Source organism: Lates calcarifer, linkage group LG20 (assembly GCF_001640805.2).
Source record: "Lates calcarifer isolate ASB-BC8 linkage group LG20, TLL_Latcal_v3, whole genome shotgun sequence".
NCBI lineage: Eukaryota > Metazoa > Chordata > Actinopteri > Centropomidae > Lates > Lates calcarifer.
In genome coordinates this window covers 16,249,101-16,265,823 of record NC_066852.1, presented here as the reverse complement: position 1 = coordinate 16,265,823, position 16,723 = coordinate 16,249,101, and the positions used below count along the sequence as shown (strand labels likewise).

General features: G+C 40.8%; 1 protein-coding gene across 1 annotated transcript; it reads right to left on the bottom strand.

Annotated features, from left to right (window-relative positions):
- Nucleotides 1-820: 820 nt before the first annotated feature.
- On the bottom strand, nucleotides 821-10,924 carry ppp2cab (protein phosphatase 2 catalytic subunit alpha b). Its single transcript, XM_018692377.2, has 7 exons — nucleotides 10,577-10,924; nucleotides 3,293-3,502; nucleotides 3,000-3,173; nucleotides 2,717-2,806; nucleotides 2,289-2,450; nucleotides 1,857-1,975; nucleotides 821-1,635 (listed from the first exon to the last, which is right to left on the bottom strand). The coding sequence occupies exons 1-7, from the start codon at nucleotides 10,676-10,678 to the stop codon at nucleotides 1,563-1,565; spliced, it is 930 nt and encodes a 309-aa protein (XP_018547893.1). The 5' UTR covers nucleotides 10,679-10,924; the 3' UTR covers nucleotides 821-1,562.
- Between the last annotated feature and the right edge of the window lie 5,799 nt (nucleotides 10,925-16,723).

Below are 16,723 nucleotides of genomic sequence, written 5' to 3'. Positions count from 1 at the left end.
AAAATGGTAAGTGTTTTATTTTAACCTACCATGGCAATTATTTTGTTTTAGATGTAAAGCAGCATAGCACTTCAGCTGCTGCAATGGACAAATGAAAGAGAGCAAGCACACTAGACATAATGTATTTTATATACTGTATATGTATGACAACATACAGCAAGAAAACTGTAAAATTATTCCTGGCCAAAATAAAATGTCAATCATACTAATTCTACCACAAGTTGCCTTTGTGCTCACCCAGTCACACATCTCTAACTCCTAAATTCTGCCTTTTGAGGGTTTCACTCATATTCACAATATTTCTGGTAGTATTCAAAAGCAACTGTTTTAAGGGAATGACTACAGAATCTTATAATGTGGATGTAATAGTAAAAGGGATCAAAAATACTACTAATTTGGTGTCAAAGCTTTTCATTGTGTTCACACTGACAATCCCACATTACTGGCAAAACACAAGCTGGTGCTAAATGTTGGAACTGGTTTGCAAGAGACATCAAAATGTTAACCTTTTCTTGATTAAAGAACCTCTCGCAGCTGTCCAGTTGGGACACAGTTCAGTTACCATCACAGTGACATGCTCCAAGAGGAAGGCAGCCAACAGCGTACAACCTCTCCAAAACACACATCCTGAACTAATTCCTTAAATGTAGCACTGCCAGCTAAACTGCAGGCCAGATGGCTGACCTACTCACCTGTTGGTGAACTGGCAGACTTCCAGTTGGTTAAATTCTGAATTAATTACAGGTCACAGGGACCAGTTGTCATGTCATTCAGGTTCAAAGTTTTTCAGCATCATACAAAAGAAAACAGCACATTCACGTCAAGGAGCCACCTTTGTCTTTATTATTCAAATGGTTTGGTTAATACAGACTCTGTAGATCAGAGGGAGTCAGTGAGTTGATGTGGATGAACACTCCATCATCTGTCAGTCATATACACCAAGCTGGGTAACTGCATAAGAAGGGTTTTGCTTAAAAGTTACACAGGACAAAGAAACCTTGTGTAAAACTTGCCTGATGGGGGCTTTATTTGTAATTTTTAAAAAATCAAAAAGGAAAAAAAACATCTGTAGTGTGAAATCTTTTTTATCTTTTGACATATGTTACATTTCTTTAGATTTACAAAAGTGCAAACAGATCATGTTCAGATCTCCTAAATATAATAAGCCATGGCAAGTGGGATTCAAACAGCCGCATCTGAAGTAGCAAATTTTTGTCTTGGACCTCGGTGCCGTCAGTCAGCTACACAGGTACAGGATGAGGAATTTAAACATCACTGTTGTTTTTGACATAGTGGGAGAGATTTTCAATACAAGTCCTCAGCAATGAATATTGTAATGATTATGGCACACACCTTTTGGTCCATCCATAGACACACAGACATTGTTTTTGCTAAATGCTTAAATAGGTCTTTGTGTGGATATACAATGTGCACTGCTGTGTAGCCCCCACCCCCACCCTAGTCTCCCACCCTCCCCATCCTCATTCATGTTGTTATCGATTTGAAGGTCGTATATCATGGCAATACTGGACTTGACTGTACAAGGGGTCGAAGGTCGGAGTTTACAGGAAGTAGTCTGGGGTGCGACGGGTGACGTGAGGCTCCCCTCTGCGAGGCGCAGGATCAAACTGCAAGCTGGGTAAAGGAAGAAATAAAAATCAGTAAAAAAAACTAATTAGATGTGCTGACCAAATTCAAGTAATACATGTATCCATTTATATTAATATATTGCACATAATTTGAATTTTGAAAAAGCCTGTAGCCCTATCTCATGGAAAAAATACTCTCCCAGTCATGCAGAGCATTAACTTTTATAAGTCTATAGAATTATTTTACATTTTTTTAAATATACTTACAATGAGTATTTGAGAGTGTCATCTAGTTCCATGATAGCCGCTTGGTTGCCACAGCGGTAGCAGTAGTTGGGAGCGCTAAATATTGTCACCACATTCCTCTCATGGCACCAGTTGTAACCCTGGGGGAAGCAGATGCAATCCATTATTCACTGCAGATGTATAATTCAGGAAAAAGTGCCACAATAATGCAAATCTAAACTGCACAGCATGTTCTTGAACTTGGTACAAGGGAGCTGGCTGGTGGTGTTATAACTCTCCTTTTGTTTTCTGTAGTGGTGGTTTTTGACCATAGCTGAGTAGTCTATAAACTGTAACAGCCACTTAGTCACATAACCAACGATTATTCAGCTCAGCCACTGTGGCCAGTTGATATAAATCTACTTTACTGTACTGGACTCACAAAAAAAAAACACAATCTTAACAGACACACACCTCCATAACCAGCTGGTGGGCACGGGACACCAGTGTGAGGCGGTTGGCGTGGTTGAAAGTCTCTGAGATGTCCTGACCGAAAGTGTAGCCGGCTCCTCGAGGAGAGATGCCCCAGCCGCCACGGTCGTCGGGGTCTGACCACAGCAGGTCACACATGGGACCCTGTGGAGGACAAATAGGAGGAGGAGGAGAATGTTAGTGATGGGACTCAGAAGCAGATCTGCTGTTGCTTACCTAAACAGCCGCCCTCATGTTTTAACTGCAAATATACTGAATTAAGGAGAAATGAGAATATCAACACATTACTTCCTTTGTGCTTTCTAGTTATTGGTCATGATCAACTTGATTTTATTGATGGCTATTATTTTACAACCAAATCCTGTTGTTTTCTGTTCAGTTCTTTGTTGTCTTGTACGTATTATCTTTACCTCATGTGGCACTTCCTGTAAACGGTCCAGTGCTCTAATGTGATCCAATGTGTCTATGGACGGTGACAGGCCTCCATGAAGGCAGAAAATCTGGAAGGAAAAGAAGAAACTTTCAGTACTTCACTCATGACCATCAGCCTCTGAATCCACTGCATGCTCTTACCATCTAATCAACACTTCCTCAACTAATAATGCTGTATGTGCTGTTCCACATTTTCAATCCTGCTCAGTCTCTGCACAAGCCATATTTATAGCTGTGAAACTAACCAACGTGTTTTCTCACCTGAGAGTCTACCAAGGCAGTGAGGGGGAGGTAATCGAACAGGTCTGTGAAGTACTTCCACACATTGGCGTTACCATATTTCCTGAGGCACTCGTCATAGAAGCCGTACACTTGTGTGATCTGTCTGCTCTCGTGGTTCCCCCTGAGGATTGTGATGCGCTCCCGGAAGCGTACCTGAAACATGATATGAGAGAGCAAAGCTGTGTCTTAATTTTTTTTTCCTAAAAAGCCCTATCAAATTTCAGTTTTGGAGCGAGCAAAGTGTGTGAGGACTTTTTAAAATTATTACTCACCTTAAGTGCTACTAGTAAAGTGACGGTTTCTACTGAGTAGTACCCTCTGTCCACGTAATCTCCCATAAACAAATAGTTTGTGTCTGGTGATTTCCCGCCGATCTTGAACAGCTCCATGAGGTCATGGAACTGGCCATGCACGTCACCGCACACTGTCACCGGACATCTCACCTCCTGGACGTTTGACTCCTTGGTCAGGATCTCTTTTGCCTGGAGAAAAAAAATACACACACATTTAACGGTGGTTCATGGATTGAAAAATGAAAAAACATCAGGTTAAGTGAGAAATACAAAAAGTGAAGGTCACACAAACAAACCCAAAGGAGCTCAAAACATCAGATAATTAGGTTATCAATAACTTGACATTTTACTTCCCCCCCAGTTTATGTAATGTGTACTGCTTCACTGTGTTATGCTCGTTCAAATGCCGGGAAAATCCATGTGATCCTGCTCCATAATCACATGCTCCACACACTGTAATTTTCTATCTCATTCTTTGTTCTCCATCTTTATTTTAGGAACGCACAATTTCCTGCCCACCTCTCTGCACAATTTCCACATCAGCCTCCAGTGGGGGCCTAACATTAAGATGCAACACAGCGATTACAACATAACCCCCAACATCGCTACCATAATCTCTCCAAGGAAATAAGCCCCTACCCTATATGAGTGTGTAAGCTCCATGTGTGTGTGTGCGCGCGTCACTAGTTTCCTGTAAGCCTGCCTTGCAGCACTTGGAAAGACAGCTCTGGTTGCACTGCAACATTTCCTAAAAATCAATTAGTCTGGTGTTCCAAAAGCCGAAGACAGAGTGGAGAACAGTGGCTGGCGTTTAATTTATTTATTTCTTTTGATAAAATGCTTGGTTTACTCTGATTATTACTTCAAGAGGACTCAGCTATATCTAGGAGGGCTGTGACTGCATAGTCAGCCACTACACCAAAAAGTAAATCTGAACATTAAAAAAAAAAAAAAAAAAAAGGCACTGTATGACTCAGTATGTGGCCTACAGCTAAACACTTGGTTACTGTTGTCTGCTGATTCAGTGCAAATGAGAGACAGTCACACACTGATGAAACACTCAAAATAAAACATGCAGAAGATTTTCTTGTGTTGGTCAGCTGACCTGATGCAGGACAAAAAAAGTTACTAGGCAGTATTTGGTTTCAATTGTTTGAGTAGTGACAGATTCCTCTTATTTTACGTACAGAGTTGTAAGCTTATGGGACTTTTAACTATATGGCTCCATTTCAAAAAGCGTGCAATTATAATTTATATATTCATAATCTCTAATAAGCAGGTGCCTAATGATAACGCACCCTCCTCCCAGTGCAGAACTAAAACAAAACTAAAAATAGGGGAAAGCTTTAAAAAGTACTAATACTAAATCTGGAGACCCACAAGAAGTCCTATTCCTGGAATCAGCCTTGCTTGGCAGGCTGGTCTGACTAAGGGGGTCGGTCAGCTGGATGAGCTCTTTTAAGAAGCTTGGGAACAGACAAAGCTCAGGCAAAGAGAGAGAAATGCCCTGAGCTGAATGACCACTAGACGTGCTGAGCTGCATGCGAGCAAAAAACAGCAACAAAGTGAGACAGGGAAATGGGGACAACGGGAGGAGGGGGGGTCAAGAATCACACCGACTTTTTTTGCTCCAGCCATTTTCAAGTGTTTACTGAGATGCGATTCTGCTGAAAAGGTCACTGTCCATCCGCAGTAGGCTTGAAAGCGGGGGTTGTTGTGTTCTGTGCGTTTCATAAGATTATTATCACATGATAAGACTCTCTGAAAGCAGCTGGTGATTTAGTTTGGGCGAGCGCATGCTTCCTTCCATCTAAATGCCAGCTGTTTTAATTGGTGGAATATCCCCCATCGTTTCCCACTGATCCCTTAGGAAAAAAATGTAACCAGGGTGAGAGAAAGAGAGAAATCACATTGACATGAGCGCTGAAGTTGGCCCGTCACATCAGCAGATGGGACAAAGAGAGAGACAGGCCCACAGGACAGGACTGCAGTGCTGCACAATGCTGACCTATATTACACACACACACACACACCCTCCACGTGCCCATACTACCATGTGGCAGGAGGCCTTTCAGCGACTGGCCTCCCGATGACAGATTGACCACAGCTTCGAACTCTAAAGAAATTGAGTCGCTAAGCCAGAAAGAATATTCTACATGCCTGCGTTAAAGTGGAACAGCAATATATTTTTCATCCGCCCCCCTCCTCCCTTCCTGACTACTTTGAGTGAGATGAGGGGAAATAAACAAATATGCATTTTAAGCGGGCCAGGTCAGTCTGTCTGTGATCCGTAAAATTCACTGTTCTAAACCTTCAACTTCCCACAATGAGTATAATTTAGGGAGAACTAAAATAAGCATCAACAGGCAAATACATGTGGCAAATAGAAAGAAAGGTTAAAAAAGAGCAAGATTTTTGTCAGCATCTTGCTGTTTTTGCTGCCATGAACACTATCATTGATCAAGCCAATCCTCCTGTTTCAAACAAATCTATATTACTTTAAGCAGAAACATAAAGACTCCTCTATATCTATTTTAAATTCATATCAGTGACCTCCCTGGAAAAACATACCAGACACTGGGTTTAAACAAAGGCAGAGCTACCCGATGAAAGACAATATACTTAAGTGCTATGTCTCCACCCCTTATTCATTAGGACACCCTCTAAAAGTTGCTTTGCCAGCTAATGACGAAGTATATGGCCTACAGCCCCGTAACCTTACACTGTATGAGTAATATGCTTCAATGACGCATCAGTGATCACCTCTGTGTCCATAACTGGCTCAACTGATAAATAACCTGTTTAATGTGCACTTTGGCCAGCACACTGACAACACATCCAGGTTTTTCTCGCCATATGCTGCACTTAGCTGATGATTTTATTTCTATCCAGTTTTTATTCTTTTATTTCCCTGCCTACTCGAGAGACTTGTCATCTTTTGTAGTTGACATAGTTGTAAATAAACCTTGTTGTTGTTGTAGTCAGTGGTCCCAGATCACCTGCACTTTATTTTGGAAAAAAAATCACATAAATAGCCTTTACGCAATTTCATTTTATGATCATGTCATGTCAAAACAATCCCACTGAAAACTAAACATAAATCGGGATTAAGCACTTTCAGATCAAAAATTTAATACAACTGGAGGCAATTGAGACTAATGCAATGTGACCTGCTACTTCTGGCATCAGTGAAACTTCTTCATAACTAACAACTTAAGCCTGGATTTAGCGCTAACTTCAAAACCCTAGTGTGCGGGGCAGGTCATGGCTCATACCGTGGATGCCAGTCCAGCAGTGAATGAAAAAGATGACGGCGGAGGTTACGTAAGCGCCTCGCCCCAATGTACTCTGTAGCAGGGGAGGGAACCTCGGCCCAGATTACAGCTATGCCCAAAACATCAGACGCCGCCACAGTCAACAAACTGCTTAGTCGAGTGCTGAGAACTGAAGTCAGCATTTTCCCCCAGCTGCCGCAATATAATCCCATTAAAGTGAGTTAAACGCGGCCAAAGGTTCTCCCGGAGACAACTTAGGGGCGAATTAAGCCTGTCGACTAGGCAAAACCTACGACCACAAAGGATGACCTCACTCCAAGATGTTTATGGTAGTTAAACGTTAAGCATCTTCCTGACAACAGCACTATAATCAGTGTGGAGATCAGCACCACAAGCAGCTAAAGGATGGCAGATTGTGAGTGTGTTGTCAGCTTTTCTACTATGGGTTTGTGAATTTTGCTGAGATGCCTTTAACAACCTTCCATCAGCATCAGACATTTTGACTCACGTGTGCTCATGAGGGTCACTGTATTACTACATGCTTTTTTTGACGACCATTTTTGCTGAATTCATGATATTACTATTACTATCCTGGGCTTTCTGTGTTTTCAGTATATCAGCTGTTGCAGGAAAACAAACCGCCCTTCTGACGTTTGAAGTTTTATTTGGCATCCTGACAAGCTGCATTAAACTTCTCTGAGCATAGATAAAGGTCATACTAAAAACCTCAGCATCACTATCTCCACATGATCAAATAATTACATCATTCTGTCATACTTCAGAACAGATATTTATGTTTGAGGATGACCTGAAGATGCTTTGACTAACATGAGACAAGAATGAATGAATTAGATCTATCTTGAATGGTTAGTAAACAGTGCCTGAAAAGGGTATCACATGAGCAGAGATAGAAACAACACAGCATTTGACCCTTAAAAGACAGAAACCGTGTGTGAATAGTTATGTAACTCTCAAAAGGTTTATTTTTGAATAGAGGAAGAGGGGAAAAAAAAGACAACAGGTCACGAGAAGGATATGTCTCTCTCTGAAGCACATGTTACGCATTTAATTAGATTTACTCTGTGTAACTGGCAAGGACATAAAACCGATTTCCAGTGAACAGAGCACTGTCTGCAGTCACTTCATCTCAACCTGTCAACTCGATTAAACGCTATTACCTGATCAAACAATGACATCACTATACGCAAACAAACAATATTTGCAAAACACGTCCACAGCATTGAGGGGGGTACTGCAGTGCTGAAAACTGGAAAAAAAAAAAAAATCTGCACCGATTCTAATAAACAGGATAAAGCTCATAGGTTTTCCCTTGTTCATGTGCTCTAGACACCAGACAGAAACTCTGGCATGTTCTGCCTTTACTGAGATAACTGGAAAGCAGAAATGAAAAGGCTGTGGACAAGACTGCACAGCACATCTCATTCCTCCACACCCCCATACATCCCAAAACAGAGACAGCCGCTCTCTGAGTCACAATGAACAGTGTTATCCTGAGTCACACACTCTGATCCCCTTAGCAACAAAGGCTTTGATAGTGTTAGTGATGCAACTCACAATCAATCATATCCCCTGCTATTTTTAAATCAGGGAGGATGTTGTGTAGGTACATTTGCCCAAATGTTATTAACAACATTCACAGGGGGACGGATGGAGAAACGCAGGTAAGACGGTGGTTTGGAGCAGCTGGGCTCATATGAGCTGTGATATAATGATATAGCCTGGGGGTGCAGCTTTCCTTTTTCCTCTCAGCTACTTTTATGGCATCTCTGCTGCATTATGGAGGAAGCAGCAGAGAGCAAGAGAAAAAAGAAGCACAACATCATTTGTGTAGCTTGTTGATTGTGCTCATTATTCATCATAGTAATAACTAATTACTGCTCACAGGGCCCACTGGTCAATCTCCTTTCCTTAATTGTCTAAGACAGATGCATGTAGAGCCAAATACACAACCACAGCTTTGCTAGTTTAACTTTTTGAGCAGACACAAGATTGCCAAAACACTGACCACCCTGCCCCATGGAGAGGGTCCATGTCCCATTTTGGGATCTTTAACAGCAGTTTAAAAAAAAAAACAGGCCTAAACAATGCATTTAAAACCACTAACACTGACAGCATCAGAACTGAGAGGAAAAAAGAAAACAAATGCTGGGATTAACGAGCCGCTTGAGAATAGCATGCCCTTAACCTTCAGTGAAAAGCACTCCAAACATGGTAGTGGGTCTAGTTTTTGTGTCCTTTTGAGAGCTGGGAGGGATATAGCTGCACTATAGAGCGAAAAGCCGATCTGGCAAATGCCGATTATAAAAAGAAACATCTGTCCAAATTCAGCCTGTTATCAGAGGTCAAACTTAACAGCAAATGTGATTAAGAAAGCCAGGATACCAGCGAACCACTATAAGACTGATGATGGTTTTGTTGTTAGTCAGGACTTCTAACCCTGACATCCAACAATCAGACAGACAGAGGTGTCAGTTTCTCCAGCAGTGGAGAAATAGCCCATGACACAAGGCAGCAACAATGTATAGTGCACTTTCGGAACGGGGTGTCAGACATTCTAGAAAACATAAATCTTCATTAGATAAAATGATTGGATCATCATCTATAGCTTGAAGTCAGCAAGTGGTCTGAGCAGAAAGGATTTCCAGAAAGACTGGGGTTAAGCTGCAGCTCAGACCAGAGAAGTCTGCATTATCAGTTGGCCACTTTCCAGCCAAAGGAGGAGCAGAGGAAAAAATACCATGTTTACTGAAAATACTGTACATGTTTTGCATTAGGTTTGTATTTTTCATGAATTGCAGTAAGTGTGACAATTAGAGAAGATGAAGTTCCACCATTCAGGCCACAATGTGCTAAAAACAACCCTGTGCCCACACTAATAATTGTGTCAGAGGGAAAGTCCATCAAATAAGTTGCACTGAATGACCATTCAGTGGTCTTCTTTGCTTTCGGTCTCAAAGTAATTTGCTCGCATTTGTCTCAGTGTTTTCCAGATTAAGTGACATGAGAAACAATGAACAAATGTCCTGAGATATGGGGAAGTGAACAGAAATAAGAGCACAAGTTTGATAAGGGCTCAGAAGTGTGACCACTTGTTGTGTTACCACTCACATGATGTATCTTTGACCAATGATGTCATGTTTAAGTTTGAAAATTGACTACTTTATTGCCTGTAAACAGGTCAGCATCACTGCTTATTGGCTTCAGGGGTAAATGAGAAGCTAGATGAAGGGCAAGGGTCAGAGGTTAACTGCAACTTTCTTGACTACCTGTGAGAAATGCAGAGTTATCATACATAACATACATGAATGGTGATAAGCCAGCTTTATCTCAGTTCACCCATTTTTTTAACTGTACAGTAAAAGTTTACCCGCCTTTCCATGGCTTCAATTTGTTTCACATTACATAAGGACATAATCTCTTAGAACAAAACATTACTTTTGTAAGAATATTTTCCTGCAAGTGTTTCTTTGATGGCAGCATCCACCTACCTTTTTCTTTTTCTATCACAGTACCTGCTTATAAAAAGACATGAGACATAATGTACAGTAATAAGTAAGCAGTCAGTTACACTACACTTATAGCACAGTTTCAGTGCTACATCTAGCTGAAAGAGATGCTACAGGTCACAGTGACAGTCTGAATGAGGAGGGCTGTTAATGTGGTATGTGACTTGAATTCTCAGTATGGCTGACCCTGTCTGCCTGGTAAGCCCTCTGTAACCGACAACATGTGCCTGTAATTCAGAATTTCCAGACATTTCTGTCGGACAACGGTTCAAACGTCCTATTAAAAGAAGAAGCTAACCGCTCATAATGATTGTCAAATATACGCAGAGCGCAGTGAAATGTACACTATAGACGCCATTTTAAGAATGTCTGGAAGGCGGCGGTAAGGAGAGAGAAGACGTTGACAGTTACTTGGGGTTGGGGAGGGGGGGGGGTGAATTTTAAAAATATGTATATCTCACCTTTTCACAAAGTGTTTTCACTTGTCCCTCCGACAGCTGCTTGCACTCGTTGAGCTGCTCGATCCACTGATCAAGTTCTTTCGTAAACGCCTTTTCGTCCATTTCTGTGTGTTTTCGGGGTCGCTGCAGTTTTCTCTGCCCAAACGTTGGCGAACTTCGGTTAGGAGACGACTCCCTCGCAGGTTTTTGTCTTTTCCGGAGCTCACAAAACGGCCGCAAAAGGTGCTGATTGCTCTCTTGTTAGAAGACGCATGTACCTCTGGCTGCCAGATCACTATGATTTGACTGAATTGAAACTGAAGAGAGGGAGGGAAAGACGTCAGTTGGGTGATCCACCCTGGGATTGAGCCTGCCTTGAACTACTCCGCAATAAAACACCGCACTTCCGGTTCTGACCTTCTAAATAAAATACTTCTACTGACCAACACCTGCCAAGTGTGACTCAAGGCCCAAAACTAATGGCCATGTTCGAAGATACATTAAATATTCTGCTTTGAATTGACTGATACTTTGTGTCTGATATCGGTTGTTATCTTTTCAGATACTGAACTTTGCCTTTAGGCGATGTTCAGGCAATGCTGCACTATCTATCAAGAATATGTTTTCTCTTAGCTTTCCTATCAATTCTAACTGGTTTATTTAAACACCTAAATTCTTAGACTTAAACAGACTTTATTGATCCCTTTGGGATGACTCCCTCGGGGAAATTACGTAATTCTTGCGATATAAGATGCCTTTTGGACCAGGATCTGCTTCCAAACTACTAAAATTTCTAAAATTATGCTCAAACTCAGAAGCACAAGATAATCATTATCTTGTCTACTGATCACATTATTTATAAACCTGAAACTAACACATGGTTGCTTTAACACATACAACCCCTTAAATACCTTGGGTATGACATCAGTTTCCTCAGAGGTTCTGGTCTATCAAGGAGTACAGGCTTGAGAAATTGGAGACATTTGCTTGTTTTTTCTCTTTCTTTTTAGCCTAAAAATATTTGTGTATGCCTGATTGTTGATCATTTAGATGACCTTGGATGTTTTAGATTTTTAAAACATTTGCAAAATAATTTTCTCAGTGTATGAAATGAGAAAATAACCTATATAACCTACACTGAAATAATACACATCAGTCTTCACTGTCTGTTTAAAGGGCAAGTAAAAAAAACTGTTGTACACCTGAAACAGACTTTTCATGCAGCCAAAGTAGATTAGGAGTTTTTGTGACATAGTTTACCGCCCTCACATCCGGTTTCACTCTGGTTGATTGTGTCCAGCTTGACAAAGCAGCACAGCGCCGCCCGACACAAATGGCAACGGGAAACAGATGACGGCAACTTTGTCATTGGTTCATTCTGCTGCTTCCTCTGCAGTTTTATTGGCTCATCGTTTAATAGAGAAGTTACCAATACAAGCCAGAGAGAATACATCATCGCTCCCTGGAAGCATGTTGTGAATTTTATGGTGTGGCCATGATGTCACTGTTTTACATGAAGCCCACAGTAAGTAAACAAAACCTGATACCCTGCGTACATAGGGTTCACTTTATTATTATTATACATATACGTTATTCTATCGCTACCCAACATAGTTTTATTTAGATTTCAGTGTTATTTCTTGAATGGTATTTTTCATAATGATTTAATTAATTATTAATTGGCCCCTTTCAGATAGCCTATAGTCCCAAAGCCCAGTGATATTTACTCCTCGGTCAATAGAAATCATAGTTAAAACTCAGTAAAAAGGCCAAAATCAGCTGTTGATCTTACTAACAAGTGTTGTCTGTTTATACAAAGCCTGACACAGTCTTTTCCTCTGTGCTACAGACTTCCATTGATGTCCAAAAAACTATTTAAAACACTTCAGGGAGCCACATCATTGCACAGGGTGGCATGTTTCTTTATTATGATCAACGTGAGCACTGAGTACACTCTCCCTGCAGCTGTAAATATTCACTTGCACACAAAATCCTCAGAATCCTTTCTGAAAAGACCAAACAAACTGAAAGTATCAAACAGTCCCTGAGGGCTGACAGCAACAGACAGGCTGGGGAATTATCGAGAGTCGTGCTGTTGGGTTTGGTCTTTTTGTGGTATTTGTGGAAACAAAAATATAGAGTCACACCAGCCTCATCTTTTAACCTCGATAAATCATCTCTGCATTACATCAAAGCTTTTTGGTTTGAAATGTCTGAATGTAGCAGCAAACTTTCAGAGCTATTTTTACACATCTGCAAATGTCTCATTTGATTTCCTTTTTTGACAATGATCCCTCATCAGCCAAAAGCAGACTCATTTTGACCATTTGTTGGAGGACAGTCAGTGTATGGATCGTTATCAGATATTAAACAGAGCTTTGGATAAGATGTAAAACTCCCTTTTCTCAGCAGTTTGTCTTCATGTTTCCAGTGTAAGAGATTAATTCCAGCCTCAGACTGTGAACGATACTGGTACAATCATTTCCTTTTGTCTCAGCTTCTTCATGCCAACATGTCTGAAGCTGCAAAGGGAGTAACACAGGTACAGTGTGTTCTCTGAAGAGGATGTTTTGCTCCTTACCTCAGCACGCTGTGGTCTAAATATGCCTGTGCCCTGCCCCTACAAGTTTCCATTACATTTAATTGGGAATGATTCTCAAGTGAATAACTTGCACTGAGTATTACTGCAGGATAGCACAAGTTTAATTAATATGTATGAACATTAATAACTATCCTCATAACCCACAAAATCACAGAACAGGGACGCAAATCTGTAACATAATCCAAAACTGTAGTCAATTTCCTTTGCAAAATTTACTGCAATTTACAGATGAAAGATTGCTGCCATTGTGAAGACTTTCCAAACATACTGTAGATTATATGTAGCATGTTCCTCTTTTAAAGGAATAGTTTGACATTTTGGGAAATATGCTGATCAGCTTTAATATGTTAATATGTGGAATCAAATGAGAAGACTGAGGCCAACAGCTGGTTTGCATTATAGCTGGAAACAGGTGTAATCAGCTAGCCTAGCCGAGGACAGCGACTTCAAGACCCCAGGAAATCACTGCACCTGGCCAAGAAATAACTCCTCATAAAACCACAAACTGCCTTTTTATTTACTCTTTGTTTTTAGCATTAAACTAACGAGATATAACATGTTAATCAGTGAGCTTCTGTTATTTCCACTCTTTTGCTGTAGCTTTGTATTCAACAGACATGAGAGTGGTATTGATCTTTGCATCTGATTCTTGGCAAGAAGATAAACAAGCATTGTTCCCAAAATCTCAAACATCACTTTGGTGATTTCCCTCAAAAAATCCATCAGCATCTGCTGTAATGCAAAAACCTGTTCACATTTTCACAATCTCAAGCCAAACATCTTTTATTTTTATAATAGAGCTGCGGGACTTCTGCTCTGACAGGCCACTCTTAATACAGCTTAACCTGACTCTTTGTGTTAGTAACAGCCATAACTCAATGGGAGGTGCCAGTGCCAGAGACTTGTCAGGGATGCTGTAGGTAAGAAGAGGCTGACAGACGCCATAGGTGTCGCTTTAAATTGAATAACAATACGCCACCTGGGAAAGTTAAGAATACATCAGTGTGACTTTGGTTTCTTCACTGTATGTGTGCTTCTGTGTGACCCTGTGTATGTGTGTGTGAGAGGCTGACACAAACCCAGCTACAGTACATTTCCAGGTCCATTTATCCCACTGTTTAAAATGCAAGCCTCAGTCTCCACCGCCACCAAAAAAAACCCCAAAAAAACCTGATACCGTGCATCAAACAAAAGCAGCGATCAAAGCCTGAACCTGCTCTTCCTTTCAGGCCGCTGTTGCTGATGCACAGAGGCACGCACAAGTATCACGTTAATTAATAATCATCGTATCTTAAATTAAAACTGTTAGCTCCCTTTGTAAACATGATGAAACGCGAGGCAAGATGAAAGAGGGTGACAAATGGCGGAGGCAGTGCTCAGTATGCTCAAATTAAACCAGGAGGTGGAGAGGTCCTTTTGTTATCATGTTCCACTACTGGAGCACAACCTAAGACAGACAGGTTACTTTTAAAGTGTAGAGAATCCTGTTTCCTTACAGAAATGTGCTCTTATCATCATTTACAGCCATCAAGCATTAGGTCGAAAATGGGGTGTTATGCCTCTGAAATCAAAGTGAAAGCATTGTTCATTTTAGAATCATTCTTTTTTTTCTTCCTGCAGGATGTCTCAGAGGGGACATGTGCATGTATGCTATAATGACGCATCTGTCAATAAGTTCTTTATTAAAAAACAGATTGAAATGCACTGGGTAGAACCACATGTTGCTGCTGCTGCTGCTCTACTGTGGCTTTTGTTTTTGTGTTCCTGATTGAGCCTCTTCTGCAACAACAAACCATCTAATCATCCACATTTTCGAGAGCACTCTCCTCATGATTGAAAATTTCTGTTTGCGGGTTCACAGTGAAAACAGGCAACCATTTTCTGCTTTGCACAGACTTGAAACAAAAGGGATCAGCTACAACCTTGAAATAATAATTTTAAAAAAATCCTAACCAGTATCTTCCTCTGGATCATGATAAGTAGTTTCAGACTTAAATTTCATTTCATTCTGTTGAGTATCTGCGTCTTTAGTCATGTTTGTGTTCTTTTTTATTTTCATCTGAACCATGCTGTTTTCCACATTACGCTCTGCAACCTTCTGACTCATGATAAGCCTCTACTTCATCAAGTTTCAAGTCTGTTAAACCGTGATCCTGTAGCCTATTTTAGATCATGATAAGCATTCTCTGGATCGTAGTTTTCCACATTAACATTTCATCGATCACTTTGGAAACAAACAGGGCTGTCTGATTGTTGTAGCCCTGGCTTCCCCCGGCCAGAGGACTGGGCACTCGTCCAACCTGGCACACCCCAGCAGTTCATTCACCCTACTCATGTGACCACCCTGCCTTTAGTTTATCTCTTTGTAAAGTTTTCAGCCAAAACCCTGTTATATATCTGCATATTTATCTTACCTTGTATTGTAGTTTACTCATTTAAAACCCTAGTTATGTGTCTTTTTTTTTTTTTTTTACTTTGCTTCATGTTTCTTTTATATCCTGTCTTGATGCCTTTTGTGTCTTATGCACAACACTTTGAGATGTTGTTGAAAGAAACTATAGAATGCCTTGCAGGGAAAGTAGTAATAAAATAAGGTGCTGCAAACTTTCTCCTGAGAGAAAATTTCTTTTGTCTCTCTGGAATCTGAATTTGATTTGAAGATGCACTGGGAATTTTTTTTAATATTATTCCCTATGTATAATAAAAGTGTATGTGATACTTTTTTCCTTTCTTTTCCTTTACTTCTCATTTGTGCCCCAGGTTATGCAGAACTGTGCCTGTGATATCATTAATTTAAGCCTACACAACAAAATGACATCTATCACTTTGCAAAACATGAACAAAACTGAATCATAGGAAAAGCTTTCATCCAACCGCATGAATGTCTCCAGTGATGACAGAGTGTCCCACAAGGCTGTCTCTAGATATAGAAGTGATGACACGTTGACCATCAGTGCATAAAGAGGTAATAGACAAAGGCAGGAAAAACAATATAATAGCTTAATCCAAAGTAACACAACTCTCAGCTGTGCTGTGGCAGAACGGAGCCACCGTGAGCTCCAGCACGCCATCCAGGATACACCAGGATATATGATTCTTTTATCCACACCAATCAAATGGCTCCAATTTATCAGCAGGCCTTAGTCTCTGTTGTTGTGCCTGTTCGGTTGTAAAAGCTATTCGGGTACCTGCTGCTGCTGATCAACATCTAAATTTAAATTCTCTGTGTGTGCCAAGGAGGTTTGGATAAAAGCCCTTTTAATTCCAAGCGAACAGATGCAGACTGCATGTTTGATGCCGATGCCAAGCTATCGGGATAAAATGGCTGGAGCCTCATGTAAACAACACTATCAGAGATATGGTTTTGCCTGTGATGCGGCAGAGGAAAAAGAACATGATAAATGGGTTGTTTTGGAAAGTTGGATGATGACACTGTTTGTGATATCAGGGGAGGTACTCAAAAGCTTGTGCCCCCCCCCCCACCCCCCCCCAAAAAAGTGGCTGTCTAACAATAGGTTATCAGTTACACATAACATTACATCAGCGGTGCATTAAGTCATGTGATG

Coding starts and splice junctions, on each gene's coding strand:
- ppp2cab (XM_018692377.2), bottom strand. CDS start 10,678: ATGGACGAAAAGGCGTTTACGAAAGAACTTGATCAGTGGATCGAGCAG. Junction 2,807..2,999: donor CTGCCTTGGTAGACTCTCAG/GTGAGAAAACAC, acceptor TTTTCCTTCCAG/ATTTTCTGCCTTCATGGAGG. Junction 1,636..1,856: donor GACACTCTCAAATACTCATT/GTAAGTATATTT, acceptor TCCTTTACCCAG/CTTGCAGTTTGATCCTGCGC.